Raw genomic sequence first — 20667 nt, forward strand, 5'->3', positions numbered from 1 at the left:
AAAGCCACTCTACCTTATCAAGCACACACTCTGTGTACTTTACTTAATCCTTACCACCATCATCACTCAACCATCCTGCCATGAGTTTAGTATTATTTTACTATTTTCTTTTTACAAATGAGAAACCGGAGACTCAAAGAGTTTAAAAAACTTGCCCAAAGTCACACAGCTAGGAAGTGGTGGGTCAGGGCTTTGAATTCATATCCGTATGGCCCCCAAAGCCTGTGCTTTTTCCACTACACCAGTGGTTCTCAAAGTGTGATCCCAAGACAAGACCAGCAGTACCGGCATCTCCTGTGAACTTGTTAGAAGTGCAGATTCTCAGGCGCTGCTCCAGATCTACTGAAGAAGGCATTCTGGGGGGTTAGACCCAGGAATCTGTTTTAATAATCCTTCCTGGTGATTTCCTTGCCTGTTCAAGTTTCAGAACCACTGCCTACCATTCTGCTTCCCCACCTGGCTGCTGCTTCTGTTCACATCTGACCAAGAATTTATAGGTGACTTCTCTAGGGCTGGACATTACTATGTCTCTGGAGCAGAATGTGCTGCGCACACACACCCTTCCCCCAAACACATACACACACATACTCGGTAACCAGAGTCTTTTTTTTTTTTGCGGTACACGGGCCTCTCACCGTTGTGGCCTCTCCCGTTGCGGAGCACAGGCTCCGGACGCGCAGGCTCAGCGGCCATGGCTCACGGGCCCAGCCGCTCCGCGGCATGTGGGATCCTCCCAGACCGGGGCACGAACCCGCATCCCCTGCATCGTCATGCGGACGCTCAACCACTGCGCTACCAGGGAAGCCCCAGAGTCATTTTTAAAACTGCAGATATGATGTATCCCTTTCCTACTTAAAGTTCTTCAGTGTCTCCCCAATGCACTAAGGAGAAAGCCAAACTCCTCAGTGTGGCTTTTGTGTGATGTATCCCTTACCTGTTTTCCAGCCTCCTGTCTACACAGACCTATTCATGTTTGCTACTCACATGAACTAGGAATGTTGTCATCACCTGGGAGCTTGTTAGAAATACAGAATCTCAGGCCCCACCCCAGACCTGCTGAATCAGACTCTGCATTTTTTTTTTTAAACATCAACCTTAAGTTTATTTCTTTTTGAATTTTATTTTATCTATTTTTTTATACAGCAGGTTCTTATTAGTTATCCATTTTATACTTATTAGTGTATACATGTCAATCCCAATCTCCCAATTCATTCCACCACCACCACCCCCCACCCCCCCAGCCACTTTGTCCCCCTTGGTGTCCATACGTCTCTACATCTGTGTCTCTATTTCTGCCCTGCAAACCAGTTCATCTGTACCATTTTCCTAGGTTCCACATATATGCTTTAATATACGATATTTGTTTTTCTGTTTGACTTACTTCACTCTGTATGACAGTCACTAGATCCATCCACGTCTCTACAGATGACCCAGTTTCGTTCCTTTTTATGGCTGAGTAATATTTCATTGTGTATATGTACCACTTCTTCTTTATCCATTCGTCTGTCGATGGGCATTTAGGTTGCTTCCATGACCTGGCTATTGTAAATAGTGCTGCAGTGAATATTGGGGTGCATGCGTGGTTTTGAATTATGGTTTTATCTGGGTATATGCACAGTAGTGGGATCGCTGGGACATATGGTAATTCTGTTCTCAGTTTTTAAGGAACCTCCATACTGTTCTCCATAGTGGAGAACAGAAATTCCCACCAACAGTGCAAGAGGGTTCCCTTTTCTCCACACCCTCTCCAGCATTTGTTGTTTGTAGATTTTCTAATGATGCCTATTCTAACTGGTGTGAGGTGATACCTCATTGTAGTTTTGATTTGCATTTCTCTAATAATCAGTGATGTTGAGCAGCTTTTCATGTGCTTCTTGGCCATATGTATGTCTTCTTTGGAGAACTGTCTATTTAGGTCTTCTGCCCATTTTTGGATTGGGTTGTTTGCTTTTTTAATATTGAGCTGCATGAGTTGTTTATATATTTTGGAGATTATTCCTTTGTCTGTTGATTCGTTTGCAAATATTTTCTCCCATTCTGAGGGTTGTCTTTTCATCTTGTTTGTAGTTTCCTTTGCTTTGCAAAAGCTGTTAATTTTCATTAGGTCCCATTTGTTTATTTTTGTTTTTATTTCCATTACTCTAGGAGATGGATCAAAAAAGATCTTGCTGTGATTTATGTCAAAGAGTGTTCTTCCTATGTTTTCCTCTAAGAGTTTTAGAGTGTCTGGTCTTACGGGTAGGCCTCTAATCCATTTTGAGTCTATTTTTGTGTATGGTGTTAGGGAGTGTTCTACTTTCATTCTTTTACATGTAGCTGTCCAGTTTTCCCAGCACCACTTATTGAAGAGAATGTCTTTTCTCCATTGTATATCCTTGCCTCGTTTGTCTTAGATTAGTTGACCATAGATGCGTGGGTTTATCTCTGGGCTTTCTGTCCTGTTCCATTGATCTATATTTCTGGTTTTGTGCCAGTACCACATTGTCTTGATTACTGTAGCTTTGTAGTATAGTCTGAATTCAGGGAATCTGATTCCTCCATCTCCGTTTTTTCCCTCAAGACTACTTTGGCTATTCGGGGTCTTTTGTGTCTCCATACAAATTTTAAGATTGTTTGTTCTAGTTCTGTAAAAAATGCCATTGGTCATTTGATAGGGATTGCATTGAATCTGTAGATTGCTTTGGGTAGTATAGTCATTTTCAAAATATTGATTCTTCCAATCCAAGAATATGGTATATCTCTCCATCTGTTTGTATCATCTTTAATTTCTTTCATCAGTGTCTTATAGTTTTCTGCATACAGGTCTTTTGTCTCCCTAGGTAGGTTTATTCCTAGGTATTTTATTCTAGGAATGCAAGAGATTTCTGTGCATTCATTTTGTATCCTGCAACTTTACCAAATTCGCTGATTAGCTCTAGTAGTTTTCTGGTGGCATCTTTAGGATTCTCTATGTATAGTATCATGTCATCTGCAAACAGTGACAGTTTTACTTCTTCTTTTCCAATTTGTACTCCTTTTATTTCTTCTTCTTCTCTGATTGCCATGGGTAGGACTTCCAAAACGAATAATAGTGGCGAGAGTGAAATCCTTGTCTTGTTCCTGATCTTAGAGGAAATGCTTTCAGTTTTTCACCATTGAGAATGATGTTTGCTGTGGGTTTGTTGTATATGGCCTTTATTATGTTGAGGTAGGTTCCCTCTATGCCCACTTTCTGGAGAGTTTTTATCATAAATGGGTGGTGAATTTTGTCAGAAGCTTTTCTGCATCTATTGAGATGATCACATGGTTTTTAAGATATTGTTAAAGATGGTGTATCACATTGATTGATTTGTGTGTATTGAAAAATCCTTGCATCCCTGGGATCAATCCCACTTGATCATGGTGTATGATCCTTTTAATGTGTTGTTGCATTCTGTCTGCTCGTATTTTGTTGAGAAGTTTTACATCTATATTCATCAGTGATATTGGTCTGTAATTTTCTTTTTTTGCAGTATCTTTGTCTGGATTTGGTATCAGGGTGATGGTGGCCTCCTAGAATGAGTTTGGGAGTGTTCCTTCCTCTGCAATTTTTTGGAAGAGTTTGAGAAGGATGGGTGTTAGATTGTCTCTAAATGTTTGATAGAATTCACCTGTGAAGCCATCTGGTCCTGGACATTTGTTTTTTGGAAGATTTTTTTTTTTTTTTTTTTTTACACAGTACGCGGGCCTCTCACTGCTGTGGCCTCTCCCGTTGCGGAGCACGGGCTCCGGACGCGCAGGCTCAGCGGCCATGGCTCACGGGCCCAGCCGCTCCACGGCACGTGGGATCCTCCTGGACCGGGGCACGAACCCATGTCCCCTGCATCGGCAAGCAGACTCTCAACCACTGCGCCACCAGGGAAGCCCTGTTGGAAGATTTTTAATCACAGTTTTAATTTCATTGCTTGTGATTGGTCTGTTCATATTTTCTATTTCTTTCTGGTTCAGTCTTCGAAGGTTATAGCTTTCTAAGAATTTGTCCATTTCTTCCAGGTTGTCCATTTTATTGGCAAACAGTTGCTCGTAGTAGTCTCTTAGGATGCTTTGTATTTCTGCAGTGTCTGTTGTAACTTCTCCTTTTTAATTTCTAATTTTATTGATTTGAGTCCTCTCCCTCTTTTTCTTGATGAGTCTGGCTAATGGTTTATCAATTTTGTTTATCTTCTCAAAGAACCAGCTTTTAGTTCTATTGATCTTTGCTATTGTTTTCTTTGTTTCTATTTCATTTATTTCTGCTCTGATCTTTATGATTTCTTTCCTTCTGCTAACTTTGGGTTTTGTTTGTTCTTCTTTCTCTAGTTCCTTTAGGTGTCAGGTTAGATTGTTTACTTGAGAATTTTCTAGTTTCTTGAGGTAGGCTTCTATAGCTATAAACTTCCGTCTTAGAACTGCTTTTGTTGCATCCCATAGGTTTTGGATCATCGTGTTTTCATTGTCATTTGTCTCTAGGTATTTTTTAATTTCCTCTTTGATTTCTTCAGTGATCTCTTGGTTATTTAGTAACGTATTGTTTCTCCTCCATGTGTTTGTGCTTTTTACGTTTTTTTCCCTGTAATTGATTTCTAATCTCATAGTGTTGTGGTCAGCAAAGATGCTTGATATGATCTCAGTTTTTTAAAATTTATTGAGGCTTGATTTGTGACCCAAGATGTGATCTATCCTGGAGATTGTTCCATGTGCACTTGAGGAGAAAGTGTAATCTGCTGTTTTTGGATGGAACGTCCTATAAATATCAATTAAATCTGTCTGGTCTGTTGTGTCATTTAAAACATGTGTTTCCTTATTAATTTCCTGTTTGGATGATCTGTCCATTGGTGTAAGTGAGGTGTTAAAGTCCCCCACTATTATGTTACTGTTGATTTCCTCTTTTATAGCTGTTAGCAGGTGCTTTATGTATTGAGGTGTTCCTGTGTTAGGTGCATATATATTTATAATTGTTATATCTTCTTCTTGGATTGATCCCTTGATCGTTATGTAGTGTCCTTCCTCATCTCTTGTGACATTCTTTATTTTAAAGTCTATTTTATCTGATATGAGTATTGCCACTCCAGCTTTCTTTTGATTTCCTTTTGCATGGAATATCTTTTTCCATCCCCTCACTTTCAGTCTGTATGTGTCCCTAGGTCTGAAGTGGGTCTCTTGTAGACAGCATATATATGGGTCTTTTTTTTGTATCCATTCAGCAAGCCTGTGTCTTTTGGTTGGAGCATTTAATCACATTTAAGGTAATCATCGATATGTATGTTCCTATGACCATTTTCTTAATTGTTATGGGTTTGTGTTTGTAGGTCCTTTTCTTCTGTTGTGTTTCCCACTTAGAGAAGTTGCTTCAGCATTTGTTGTAGAGCTGGTTTGGTGGTGCTGAATTCTCTTAGCTTTTGCTTGTCTGTAAAGCTTTTGATTTCTCCATCGAATCTGAATGAGATCCTTGCTGGGTAGAGTAATCTTGGTTGTAGGTTCTTCCCTTTCGTCACTTTAAATATGTCATGGCACTCCCTTCTGGCTCATGAGAGTTTCTGCTGAGAAATCACCTGTTAACCTTACGGAGTTCCCTTGTATGCTATTTGTCATTTTTCCCTTGTTGCTTTCAGTAACTTTTCTTTGTGTTTAATTTTTGCCAGTTTGATTACCATGTATCTTGGCATGTTTATCCTTGGGTTTATCCTGCCTGGGAGTCTCCGCGCTCCCTGGACTTGGGTGGCTATTTGCTTTCCCATGTTAGGGAAGTTTTCGACTATAATCTCTTCAAATATTTTCTCGGGTCCTTTTTCTGTCTCGTCACCTTCTGGGACGCCTATAATGCGAATGTTGTTGCATTTAATGTTGTCCCAGAGGTCTCTTAGGCTGTCTTCAGTTCTTTTCATTCTTTTTTCTTTATTCTGTTCCACAGCAGTGAATTCCACCATTCTGTCTTCCAGGTCACTTATCTGTTCTTCCGCCTCGATTATTCTGCTATTGATTCCTTCCTGTGTATTTTTCATTTCAGTTATTGTATTGTTCATCTCTGTTTGTTCTTTAGTTCTTCTAGGTCTTTGTTAAACATTTCTTGCATCTTTTCTATCTTTGCCTCCATTCTTTTTCTGAGGTCTTGGATCGTCTTCACTATCATTATTCTGAATTCTTTTTCTAGAAGGTTGCCTATCTCCACTTCATTTAGTTGTTTTTCTGGGGTTTTATCTTGTTCCTTCACGTGGTACAAAGTTCTCTGCCTTTTCATTTTGTCTATCTTTCTGTGAATGTGGTTTTCCTTCCACAGGCTGCAGAATTGTAGTTCTCTTGCTTCTGCTCTCTCATCTCACAGTTTCTGTGGATTAGGATTCCAAGTACAGCTTATCTAGTCCTGCTTAGGGTCTCACAAAGCTGCAGTGAGAGTGTTGACTGAGTTGTATTCTCATCTGGAGGCTTAGCTGGGGAAGTATCTGCCTCCAGACTTCCTTAGGTTGTTGGCAGGATTCATATCCTTGTAACTGTGAGCCTGAGGGCCCCAGATTCTTTTGGCTGCTGTCAGCTCCTAGAGGCTCCCTGCAGTTTCCTGTCATGTGGACTCTTCCAGCCTGGATGCTTACTTCATCAGGCCCGAGAGGAGACTGTACAGTGAATTTACTGGCAAGACAGAGTCTTGTGTGACCTGAGGTCATCGTGAGAGTGACATCCCATCACCTTTGCCATATTCCCTTGGTGAGAAGCAAGTCACAGGCCCTACTCACACTGAGGGGGAAGGGATTGCACAAGGAGGTGAACACCAGGAGGCAGGGATCATAGGAGGACCGCCTTTAGTCTGTCTGCTCCATCCTTCTGTTGCTTTTCCCTATAGTTTTACAACCTGTGTGTGCATTACTAAAGAATATCCTGTTTGTGTACTTTGTTTAAATGGAATCTTACTGTAGTTATTCTCCAGTTTGCTTTTTAACTTAACATTGTGAGGTAAATTTATGTTGATGCTTATCCTGTAGTTCATTTATTGTTCACTGCTGCATTGTATTTCATTATAGAAATATTTATCCATTTTCCTTTGAATATGTATTTCAGCTGCTTTCCTTTTGTGCTAATCGAAACAATGCTACATTGAATATTTTTGTACATCTTCCTTGTGCATATTTGCAAAAAATTCAAGGTAATATGCCCATAGTGGAATTGCCTGTGTGTATCTTCAGCTTAACTGGATAATTCCAAATTGTCTTCCAAAGTAGTTCTGACCTACACTCCCAGCAGCAGTGTTTAACAGTGCCGGTTATTCCGCGTCCTCTCCAAAATTTGGTATTGTCAGACTTTTAATTTTTGCTAATCAGATGGGTATGATATGATGTTTTGTTATGGTTTCAATGTACATTTTCCTTATTACTCTTTTAACATGTTTAGTGGTCATTTTTGTTTTCTCTTATGAAGGTATCTCTTTGGGTCATTTGCATAATTTTCTGTTGTACAATATATACTTTTTAATATTGGCTTTTATATATTCTGTATATTAATTTTGTATATTCTTCTGTGTATTCTGAATACTAATTCCTTGTCATTTTTAAGTTTTGCAAATTCCTTCTTCAGTTTGGAACTTGTCACACTTCTTATTTAGTGTCTTTCAGTAGACAGTAGTTCTTAATTTTAATGTAGTTGAATTCATCAGGCTTTCCCATTATGGGTTTTATTTTTTGTAACTTGTTTAAGAAAATTAAAATTATGACTACACTGAAGACACAAAATTTTCTGTTTTCTTCTAAAGTTTAATGTTTGCCTTTCATGTTTAAATGTTTAAGTCAGTGTTTGTATTATATATGGTATGAAGAAGGGATCCAATTTGATTTTTGTCCGCATACAAATAACCAGTTGTTCCAACACCATTAATTGAATAATTCTATCTTTACCCACTAATCCTCTTTGTCAATTCTGTAATAAATCAAATTTCACATGTACATTGGTCTGTTTCTGGAGTATTAGACTTCATCTTTTCTGTTTGTCTGTCACTGTCTCTATTCAGTGTTGTCTTCTTTTCTACATGTTTTGACATCTAAAAGGCCAAATTCCTCTACCTTGTTTTTCTTTGTATCTCGTTTATTCCTAACTCTCTACTCTTCTCTATAAACTTTACAGTCATCTTGTCAGGTTCCATGAAAAGTCCTGTGGAGACTTTGGTATTGATTTAAATCAGTACATGTATGGCACTAGTCAACATTTTGCAATGCTGAATCTTTCTATCCATGAATGTATTAGGTATAGCTCTTCACTTATTTAGGTCATTTAAAATGTTTTTTATTAAAGTTTTATCATTTACTCTATAAAAATCTTTAATCACTTTTGTTACTAATTCCTAGCTCTCTTATATTTTGTTGATATTGTAAAAGTTACTGTTTTAAAAATATATATTTTTTCTGTTGCTGATTTATAGACATACAGTTAATTAAGTTTTGTATATTGGTCTGTGGCCATCTTGCTAAATTGTCTTAGTCATTATAATTCATCTGTAGTTTGCTTTAAGTGAATGATCATACTGTCTATGAATAATTCTGTTTCTTCCAATTTGATCCTTGTGTTTTAAATTTCTTCCACCCTATCTTCAGAGCTCCCCTACAGAGTTGTCCCTGAGTCAGAACATGTACATTCAAATGTATCAGGTGCCTGAAAGGTCATCATTTTCATGAAGTTTCCAGGTCTACCCTAACACGTTATCTTCTCCCTCCTCTGAGATTTCATGAATTTACTTGCCTGTACTGCTTTTGTGTCACTCACTCTAGGTTTGCAGTGGTAATTATCTTTGTATATGTTATGTCTCGGACGTTTTATTCTCCTCCTGGCACCGGCACAGTGCCTTGGGCCTTTCGGTATCAAAGATAAGTTGGTTCCTTGGTTGAAATGCTTTCAGGGCACTTGCATTTATATGGAGGTCACTGAATAATTCGAGACAATATCTTGAATAATTTGAGATAGTATCTCCATAAGAATAAATGTGATGTAGGGCGAGTTCATAAATCTCTTATCCCTGTAGCATATCTTTGCATGTGAGTGTGCTGTGTCTTCTCATGAGTCCCTAATATTTCACAGCATGCTCTCTTCCAGATGAGCAGTGTAGGATATAATATCAATAGCAGTTGTTTGGCCATTACATGGCATGTTTATTACGTCTAACTGCTCTTCCAGAGTTACTCATTTTCATCTTGCTCAGCATTAGCACCAGCCCTTGTTGAATGCTTAAAGGATATTATAATAAGATTATAATTGACATGACATTATAATAATATTATTACGATTTTAAGTGGTAATAGTAATAATGAGCATTGAAATAATAGCCTAGTGGTCACCAGAACTGGTGTTTGACATGGTTCATGTAAATACTAGCAAAGGGCTATGGGGATTTTTGTTTGTTAGTTAATGTGGTGCTACCAGGTCACAACAGAATTTATATTACTTAGCCATAAAGCTTATGATTATGTGGAATTCTTGACAATTTTTGAATATTTGAGAGGTTTCACTATTTCAGAATTTATTCATAAACTGAGACTTATTTTTGTATCATGCCATTTCAGATTTACATGTTTCAGGTTTACATGCAATATGACTGCACTATATCTTACTTTTGAATAAAGTAACTTTGTAGGTATTAACTAATCTTTTCATTTGATGCCTTCTAACTTATCTTCCTTTATTTATTTTATTTTTTTGCCTAGGTGCCATTAGGCTTCTCAGCTCCATTAGATGACCTTCCCCCGGTCCCCCACATGGCATGCTGTACCCTGGAAAACCTGTATCTTCTGATGGGAAGGGAACTGGAAGATCTAGAGAAGGTACCTCCAGGAAATGTGCTAGGTAGGGTGGTGCTATGTATTATATCTGTAGTCCATTCTGAGAGATTACCTGTCATACAAACTAAGTGAAGTCTTCAAAGGAAATGGCTTTGGCCTCGTTTTTGGTTTGTTTATTTTTGTCCGGTGTCCTTAGGCTTTAACTTAGTGCATTTGAGTAATTAGCATGCATAACAATAGCTTGCTATAAATTATGGTAGTTCTACTTTAAAAAAAGTAATCTGTGAATGCTCTGTCCTAAGCTGGGGTTCTATTTGTTTGGGAGCAAGAAGGAGAATTCCTGCTCACATTAAAGTCAGTCTAGATGAACAAGACACTTCTGGTTCTAAGTTATCGGAAACTATTCTGATGTAGAGGTCTATTTTCTCGCAATATTCTTTATCCATTGAATGTTGCTTTATATTATATATCCATAAGTACTCCTCCTTATCTCCATAATGTTTATTACTTGCTTGGCTTCTGCTCTTTGTGTGCAGAATTCACATTTTAAGGTCCTTAGTGCAATCCTAAAGACTTAGCCTAAGGAATTTCCCTTGGATCATCACAAGAACCTGAGTGTGTTGTGGAATGTTGTATCCCATTCTGAACCCTTAGGGTCCTTGTCAGCTATAGAGCTATTTATTGGGTGATTGCTTGGGCTGGGGATTCTTTTTATGTTTTAGAGAAATGATCTAGACTACTGGTCCAGAACAGCTGGAGTTTGTCCACTTCAGTCCAGGAAATACGCCAAAGCATTTCGGCGCTCCCTTGCTGAGACACATTCCTTCTTAAATTTTTTCATTCCTTTTCTGTTGTTGTTTTGTGCTTTTGGTATGAAATTAGTAGAATTCCTAGCTTCTCATCAGTATTACCCATTCTTTTCACCCCTTTGGAAAATGCTATTGAACCTTAACAATTGATATAACTTTATGAGCTTCCGTAGCCAGAAAAATATTTTATCAGGAAGGACATGGGAAGATGAATGGAAAACACCCTAGTTTTGTTTATAAGCCTTCCTTGGGATTACTGTATTTCTCTTGATTCAATTAATTTTGTTTCTTAAATGGAAGGTGAGGTGGAAGATCTCTTAACACAATGTTCAAGTGAAAGAAAAGGTATTGAATAAAGGGTTGAGTGAATGGTTTTTATAATATCCCCTCCAGTTAAGACTCATTGTTTGTGCTTTTTCCCCAGTAGAGGTTAGGAACTTGACATGCAATAGTTCTGGTTTCCTTCTTTCTGTTTCTAGATTTCCATATGCTGTTCAGGACTGAGGTCAGCTAGGTTATAAGTAGGGAAACCATCTCTCTTTCGTCTGCTTCCTAAGGCAGCCCTTAACGCTGCCATCTGCTACAGGAGACCTACTACAAGTTAAAACTGTCTTCGTCTTGGAGAAAAGAGACATGCCTCATTCTCTTTTACTGATCTTTTAAAACATTTTGAGGGGCTTCCCTGGTGGCGCAGTGGTTGAGAGTCCACCTGCCGATGCAGGGGACACGGGATCGTGCCCCGGTCCAGGAAGATCCCACATGCCGCAGAGCGGCTGGGCCCGTGAGCCATGGCCGCTGAGCCTGCGTGTCCGGGGCCTGTGCTCCGCAGCGGGAGAGGCCACAACAGTGAGAGGCCCACGTACTGCAAAAAAAAAAAAAAAACATTTTGGGGTGGTGCTACAAGCTAGGGTGGTGGAGGTGATTAAACATTCATTTACCAAATTCAGTGATAAAAAAATAACATAGATGGACACCCAACTTTGGGACAAAATGGATTAAGGAGAAAAGCCAGATTTATTTTATTTAAGAATTAGGATTGTATTTAGCTGCAGGTAACCAAAAAACCAACTGCATAGTCTTAAACTTCACTCAGTAGGAAGTTTAAGATAGAGGGCAGAGAGTTGAGGGCTGATGGGATGGTTCTCTTATGTCATCAGGGAGCCAGGTTCCTTGTCTTTGCCTGTTTGCAATCCTCAGCTGTGGCTTTTGTCCCCATGGAACCAAGATGGCTCCTGCATCTCCAGGAATCACATCAACATTCCTGGCAGGAAGAGGGCACAAGGGCCAAAGGCCTTCTCATAGCACTGATGTTTTTATTTGGGAAGAAATGCCCTCTTAGTGACCAATGTATATATCCTCATTTCTTTGTAATTTTGTCATCTGATCACCCCTAGCTGCAATGAAGGCCAAGGATTGAGTCTCTTACAGTCTCTACAATTAAGGCAAGGGATATTGGGGTTGTGAATGGCTTTTGAATAGCCAGTCCATACTGTCAGCCACATTTCCTCCACATTGCCCTGGTGTTGCCTGAGGCCCCTTCATTAAGGTTCTGTTTCTTTACATTAAGGAGGAAGATAGTCTTCCAGAATGATTATAAATGTAACATTGAAGGGGTTGGAATCCAGCCAACCACTTTGACTTACCTTCTGAATTGAAGCAGATAGTAATTGTTTTCCTTCTGTTAATCCAAATCTAATGGAGCCCCATGCCTGACTAGAGAACATGAGTATACCAAAATTCTGGTCATAGTTTTGCCACTAACTAGTTATATGGCCTCAGGCCGACTGTATAACCTTTCTGGTCCTCAGTTTTGCCACATGATGTGGACTAGAGTAATTTTTACCAACATTTCTAATAGTAAAAATAGAACAGCTACTTTAATTTCTTTTTCTTAGAAGACTATTTATGGACTCCCAGGGCTGCTTTTGTTATATTTATCATACATTCTAAACTTTAAGGACAGAACATTAAATAGCATCGTATGGATACATTTTATTGCTGTAGCTGTAAAATATAAACAAAATCATATTTTGTACATCTTGTTTGTAAAATACATGCATACAAATGTAAAAATAAAGTACAAACAAAATTCAAGTTTAAAATTGCCATTATATTATGGCAGGTTGACATTTCAGTGAGGATGGAGTAAGATACAAATTCTTAGTACTTTTGTCATGAAAATCTTCCCTGGTTTATGTCAGTATACCACTGGTTGAAAAAGTCCTGAACTAGATTATCTCCAGGGTTCCCTCAGGCTTTAACTTTTCAGACTTGTGTTTTTTAGAGAAAAATCTTATTTTAGTTATTAGGATATTTCCCTTCCTAGTATTTCTTAGAAGGAACAGTACATTTTTGATATGGTTACTTGGTTGGGTTGAGAACCCATTTCAATAGCTCTATCAGAACATCTTGAACTAGTTACTAGCCTGAGAGTCAGAATTACCTTTTGTAAGGCAAATTTCACTTGTTTATTGATTAAAAAACTGGAGCATATGTAGCAGTAGTAGCAGTTTCATAAGCCACGTGTTTAATAAAAGCAACCTTTCAAAGCTAGGAGTAAGTTTAAGGCAGGACCGAGGAAAAGGCCAAGAATTCTGGAATGTTAAGAGGTGAGCAGCAAACAGAACAAGAGAAAGCTAATTGCCAGCAGGGGTAACACATGCTGGAATTCTAGCTCTCAAGTTTCTATGTCAGCATTGTTGTTGTTTACTTAAAACAGGTTTGTCTTCCTGTGGCAGTGGTTGGGCAGGGGGTGAATGGAAAGAGTAAGTTGAGTGGCTGAAGGTGGTTGAATTAATCTACATGTTCCAATTATCTGTTGCTGCATAATAAACCACCCAAAGCCTAGTGGCTTAAAACAAAGGCACTTGTAAATTTTTCATGAATCTGCAATTTGGACATGGTTTGGTGGGACAGCTTGTCTCTGTGCCACATGGTGTCGGTTGAAGTACTCAAAGCCTGGGCGCTACAGTTATGTGAAGGCTCTTTTCACTCACTTGTCTGCTGTTTGATGCTGGTTGTCGGCTGGGACCTTTTCTGGAAGTGGAACTGGGGCTGGAGCATGTGGCCGCCTGGCTTCCTCACAGCATGGTGGCTGGGTTCTGCAGGTGAGCATCCCAATAGGGAGAGCCAGGAGGGAGCTGTATCAACTTTTATGACCCAGCCTCTAAAGCCTTCAGTCTCATTTCCGCCACCTTCTCTTTATTAAGAAGTGAGAGTCGCTAAGACTGGTCCATATCAAAGAGAGGGCACTAACTCCACCTTTGATGGGAGATATGTCAAGGAATTTGTGGACGTGTTTTAAGATGACCACACCACTAATCATAGATAATTTCTTGTTTCCTTTTGTATTTTAGCAGGCCCGTGGTAGGACACATATTGCAAATTAAGACATAGCGATTTTCATCGTGATCAGGCAGGCCTGTAAACTTCTTTTTTACTCTTCCTAACTTAGATAAAAAGTTACAATTCTCATTTTAATAAGAAAATAGTAGAGTGATATGACCAATACCCATATGCTTTTCATCAGAAACGATACCAAGTCAGATTTATCAGGTGCAGATGAAAATTTTTGTTGGAGAGGGAAATGAAAACATTATATGGCATTCTTGAACAAGTCAGTGTATATAGTCAAAGTCTAAAGGAAAGTTCCTTTATTGGCACTTGAAAAATGCAGATTTCACACTTGAACTCAGCTATAACTCACTTGGAATGCTTACACCGACTAAGTGTGGTTAGATTTTATGGTCTGGAAATAGTCAATTTAAAGTTTAAAATCATTTAATTCCAACCTGATGTTTGAAAAGTTGGTATAGATGGGACCAGAGAAACCTTACTGTGTTGAACACACAATAGTCTTTTGTTCAGTTCTCTACTGAGAATTTCTCTAAAAATAAATGTTTGCTACAGGCTCCTATTAAAATGTGAGGGGAAATTGAATTAGGATTCCAAATCTTTAGCTTTTTCTTACACACTTTTAGATCTCTTCCATATGGTTAAATCTTTAAAAATTTCAGGGGCATATTCTAAGAGGAAACATGATATTGCTCTTTTTGCAACATGAAGAAAATAATAAATATTAATTAGCCTTTTCCTGAAATGGTTTTAGTTTTGCCATGGTTGGTTGCTGGGTTGATAGGAAGTCAGTGTGGATTAAATGGAGAGAGTGTATGTGTTCTCCTTAGTCATGTGGCGTGACTGAAGAGGCAGAAGCCATTGAAGGGTTTTACTAGCAGATTTGATTTGATTATTTCAAGGGAAAGCTCAACGGTTTGTGACTCTTAAGCCTTTGTAGTACATTTGTAATACTTTAAATTCACTTACTAGTGAATTTCTTTTAAATATACCTTACCATCAACATTTCCACTTGGAAAGACTCTGTTTTAATCAATAAATAACCAGCAGCCTTGCTAGGCATTTCTTAGTATTAATAGGTCCAACTGATTTTAGTAAGTTTTCTTTGCAGATGTAATGAATTTGTTCTCCTGTTTCCTAAGAGTTATGTATCTTATTTCTTTTTATTTTTATTGCCTATAAAAGTATGATAAATAATAGTTATAGCTGCTGTTCTATCTTGTTACTTCCTGACTTTAATGAAGATATTTCTAGTATTTTAGTTTCAGGTTTGCTGATACCTATTGATTCATATCTCTTAATCATGCTAGGAAAGTTTTGGGTTTTTTTAAAAATCAGGAATAGATGCTTAATTTTTATTGATACATTCTCAGCCTCTGAAGACAAGGTTATAGAGCTTTTCTCCTTGCTATATAATTGATATCATGAATTATATTTATTTCCTGGTTATTAAGATGTCCTTGTGTTTCTAGAAAAAACAATACTTGAACATTTTCATATTTTCTCCATGCACTGTTAGATTCAATTTTCTAGTATTTCATCCAGACTTTTCTTGTATTATTAATAAAATTGACATTATTTTCTTGGTGTCATGGTAGTTCCGAAATGGGAAGCTTCCATCTTTTCTACCCTCTAGAGCTGCACTGTCCAATTGGTAGCCATTAACCGTATGCCATTATTTAAATAGATTAGAATCAGATAATATTAAAAAAAGTTTACTTCGGGGCTTCCCTGGTGGCGCAGTGGTTGGGAGTCCGCCTGCGGATGCAGGGGACACAGGTTCGTGCCCTGGTCCGGGAAGATCCCACGTGCCGCGGAGCGGCTGGGCCCGTGAGCCATGACCGCTGAGCCTGCGCATCGGGAGCCTGTGCTCCGCAGCGGGAGAGGCCACAACAGTGAGAGGGGAGAGGCCACAACAGTGAGAGGTCCGCGTACCACCAAAAAAAAAAAAAAAAAAGTTTACTTCATTCAGATACACTAGTCACATGTCAAGTGCTCAGTAACCACATGTTGCTAGTGGCTACCATTTTGGACATTGTTATTCTAGAGAAATTTCTGTAGAATGTGATAATCATCGTTTCTTTGAAAGTTTTGAAATAGTTCACTTGTAAATCATCTTGGCAGGGCACATAAAAATTCTGATTCTTTCAATCTGGTAGACTGTCTTTCTCATGATCAATTCTATGTTTGTGTTTTCTTTATTTCTTCACTATATAAGTTTGTCTTTTTTATTTTGAGGTCATAAGGCTTATATGTGAATTCTAAGGGTTATGGTTTTTTAGAAGTTCTTTTTAAAAGATGGTTTTCAATATAATGTGGGTCATGATAGAGATATATTTGAAAAGTTCAGGGAAGCTAAATAAGAATTATCTCTTACCATAGGGATAACCACCAGTCTTTTTTTTTTAATCTGTATGTGTATATTTTTAAATTGTGATAAAAATGTAATAACACAACATTTACCTTCTTAACCATTTTTAAGTGTATAGTTCAGTAGTATATTTTTAATAAAAAAAAAAATCACACTTTCTCTCCTGTTTTGTAACCTGTATGTTTTTCTCTTGGAGATAATCTCTTCTCACAATATTTATAGCTTTTTCCCTTGTGTTTAAGTATATTTGCTGTAACCCTTAGAACAGTGCTTAAGAGTGGTGTCTTAGGGCTTCCCTGGTGGCGCAGTGGTTGAGAGTCCGCCTGCTGATGCAGGGGACACGGGTTCGTGCCCTGGTCTGGGAAGATCCCACATGCCGCGGAGCGGCTGGGCCCTTGAGCCATGGCCACTGAGCCTGTGTGTCCGGAGCCTGTGCTCCGCAACGGGAGAGGCCACAACAGTGAGAGGCCCGCGTACAGCAAAAAAAAAAAAAAGAGTGGTGTCTTATTCCTTTTATAGTATAGGAATTCCTGTAAACATTTTAGTGTTTCTATGAGATTTGATCTGGATAGTTTTTATGATGAAAATAAAGTATCCTCCTGTTTCTGTTTACTAGGTTAATTTTTTAAATGTGGATAGATATTGAGATTTATCACGTGGTGTTTTCCACACCTTTCAGGTGGTACATGTTTTTCTCTTTTGACCCACTTATATTGTGAATCACATTAACACGTTTCCTAATATCAAACCAGCTTTACATTCCTGGAATAAACTATTTGATGGGTATATTTTAATATGTTAATAGAGCAGTGAATTCAATTTGCTAGTAGTTTTTCTGTAAAGTGTTTATAGTATTTGTAAGTTTGCCTGATCTATAGTTTTTTGTATATTTTATATTTGTGGAATTTAGATATCAGCTTTCTACTAGCTGCACGAAGAAATAACAAATTAGGGGATATTTTCATTGCTTCTTGTTTTGCAGAACAGTTTAAATGACACAGGAATTTTCTGGCCCTTAAGAAATTTGATTAACACCATGAAAGCAACTATACCTGGTTGGTTGTCAGTTTTGATTTGATAATGTTATCAATTGTTATTGTCCCTTTTTTATTCAAAAGAGTTGGGTCATTTTTTTTCAAATGAAACTATTTATAGCCTGAATCTTACTTATAACTTTGGCTGGATTTCTTTAGTTTTATATGCATTATTCTTTTTATCGTTACATTTTTATACACGCTCTAATATCAACACTTTTCAACCAGTGTACTGCAGTTGCACTTAAATGTGACAAGCTGTTGATCCCTTTAGTCCTTAAGGCAGCTGAGCAGGTTATAGAATAGCTGGAGCCCTCTTGTCTGTTACCTAAGATCAAATTGTTACCATATGTTTTAGTAAAATGCTTATTTTAAGATTTGTCTGTTGAATCCTCATTTTCACTCACTGGAGTAACTGGCTAAAACTACATAACTTCTTTTGAATAGATAGACTAATACAGCTTCATAACCTAAGAATTGAGTATTAGTAAGCTTATTGCCACTCTAGATATTATATGAGAACAAATGATTATGTGATGGGAATTTTTTTTCCCTTCCATCTCCAAATATGATAGTCCTCTTTTACTCTTAAATGGCACTTATAAAATAGAGACCAGCTTGTCAGAGGAAATAAAGAAAGAGGTAATTGAAACAGTTTTTGCTGAAGTTTTTCAGTTGAAGAAAGGTGCGACATGGGTTAATGGTTTGAAGGAGTGGTTGGGTCAAGGCAAAGAGAGAGGGAAAGTGTGTGTGTGTGTGTGTGTGTATAATAGAGTTTGATAATAGTTGTTTTTCAGAGAGAAAAAGAGGTAGTGAAAGGGGAAAGATGAGGGATGCAGTGAAATGTTCAAATGGTTAGTGGTATATAGAATATAACCTCTCTCAACTCAACAGTGTAAAAAACATGGTCGGCTGGTGAGAGTAAAGAAGGCTTGGGAGGGAATAAGATTTTGAAGATGTGTTAATGCATGGAGAAACCATAGTGAGCAGTTGCTAGCAGATCATCAGGTTGTACCTTGACTAAAATAAATGGGATTGCAGTGAGGCTTTGGGAAGACATGGAGATGGGAAGTCCAGTGAGTATTGCTCAGACATGGAAATATAAGATTGTCTTGAGTCGAGTGCCCGTCATAGAGGGACTGTATATTGGCTATTGTTAGACATTTTGCAGCTGCCCCAGGTCTAAACGTGGAGGAAATAACCACTGAGACCTGGTTGGCCGGGAGGGGGCAGGCTCACCTGTCACTGAGCCACCTCATATAAACTCAGCTTATAGGCTTGTTGCAGTTTCCTCACTTCCATTTGTTTTTGGCCCTACCAAGCCTATTGCAGATACAATAGTTGAAAAAGTGAACAGTTGTATTTAGAACTTACACATAATAGTAAACGTACTACAGGTCATATTCCATTTCAAGTGATATTGGAATCACGCTTGTGAGTTGAATAATTATTTGTATAGTGGTCATGCCAGCACTGGGGAGGCCAGAGCCTGGAATTTAGCTAAACTCATAAGACACTGACAGATCAAATGTCAGATATAGGAAGCTGAAAGAGTAGGTGGTAATGGATAAAGCAGAGGTCAAGTTTAAGAAGCTGATGGTGAGACCTTTGACCTCTTTTCTTAGAATTTTTAATGCATGACAGAATGGGGAAATAATTTGACTTCCGTAAATGGTTAAATGAAATTTGGGAAGCAGTCCTTGATGATTCACACAATAGTCTTGTTGACAAGGCCAAATTTGGTTTTATCCAGCTGACGACTGACTGTCAAGATACTCTCTTATACCCCCTAAATTGATACCATCCATTGGAGTACAACTTGGCATTGTATATCAAGAGTTTTAAAGATAATTATATCTTGAAAAATAATCATATCCTTTGACCCAAAAGTGCTACCTGTAGGGATTGATTCAGAGGGAAATAATTAATATTGTACACAAAGATTTGGCTATGAAGATATTTATTATAGTCTTGGGGGAGAGGGTAAATGATTAAATGGAATTTTTAAAAATTTTTCCAAAAAGAAAGGTATTTCTGCAAAGACTATGAAGATAGTTTGAAGGAAGCTGAGTGATAACAGTAACTATGGATTTTGAGTGGTGGCAGTAATTAAGAAGGTTCGACATCTCTTTTGGTCTTTTCAGAAAAGATGAAGTATGTGGTTTAGAGGAAGGTGTGATGTTGGAGGGAGAAACATGTTTCTAGTATGACCTGAAATGTGGCAGACCCATTAGATGTGAAAGTAATCAAGGAAATGCATGTATTTTAAAATCATGAGATACTGTTTTATAACAGTTAGAATGGTGGAATTCTTAAAATCTGGCAGTATCCTGTGTTGTAGGGATGGAGCAGTGGAAACATTTATAAACTGTTGATGTAAATTGTTAATTGCTACACCACTTTGAAGAATAGGTGACCGCAAGACACAGCAGTTCCACTTTTAGGAATATATCTTAGAGAAACTTTTAAATCTTGCAAACAAGGAAACATGTACAGGAATTTTCATAATAGCACTAATTACGATAGCAAAAAAATGGGGGGAGGGGAACAACCTAATTATCCATTGACAGAAGAATGGATAAGTAAATTATGGTGCAGTCATGAAGTAGAATATTATGCATGGATGAGAATGAACTACACTGTAAATACCAACTTGGGTCAGTCTCACAAATAGTGCATTTTAAAAACAAGCCAGTTGTCAACCATTTATGTAAAGGTTAAAAACATGTAAATATTGTATATTGTTTAGAAGCAGATACATATATAATAAAAAAAATACATGAAAAGATAAACAGCAGGTTCAACAGAGTAGTTCCCTTGAGAGAGGATGTGATTGAAAGGGGTAAAAATTATTGGTAATATTCTCTTTCGTCAGGTGAATAGTGAGCCTATGTTGTCTGTTTCATTTTTCTTTTTACCTTTTTTATACCTGAAATATCATCTAATTTATTTTTTTTTTTTTGAGTCAGAAGGGAAGACCGTGTTAATATCTTTCTTTGACACCATTGGTGCTGTTTTATAGAATTTATCCTGTTGGATTGAGTGGAGAAGTACGAAGTATATGGATTGGAAATAGGATACTCTGGGTTAAAATTCCAGCTGAGCAACTCTTTAGCTTTGTAGCTTTGGGCGAGGTACTTACTGTGATCTTTCACTTCATCTTGCAGATGAGGATAATGGGAAGCAACAGGATGATGCCTCTTATTTTGTTTCAGAAAGTATCAAAAGGCAACAGGTTAATTAAGCAGCATGGTTATTACCATTGATTTCCATGGGAAATATTATCATTAATTAATTGACTGCCAGTTGTCACACTTGTTAAGAAAATAAATCATAAGTGAAGCACATAA

At 37.9% G+C, this 20667-nt stretch overlaps 1 protein-coding gene across 2 annotated transcripts in view; it reads left to right on the top strand.

The window, feature by feature from the left end:
- The window catches only part of EFL1 (elongation factor like GTPase 1), a 136991-nt gene that overhangs the window by 41285 nt on the left and 75039 nt on the right, over positions 1–20667 (top strand). For both annotated transcript variants that reach the window (XM_082648564.1, XM_082648565.1), the window contains one exon: positions 9675–9813. In XM_082648564.1, coding sequence (XP_082504690.1) covers positions 9675–9813 — 139 coding nt within the window. The remainder of the gene's footprint in view (positions 1–9674; positions 9814–20667) is intronic.

The sequence above is a fragment of the Grampus griseus genome, assembly GCF_964374135.1.
Source record: "Grampus griseus genome assembly, chromosome: 2".
NCBI classification, from domain to species: domain Eukaryota; kingdom Metazoa; phylum Chordata; class Mammalia; order Artiodactyla; family Delphinidae; genus Grampus; species Grampus griseus.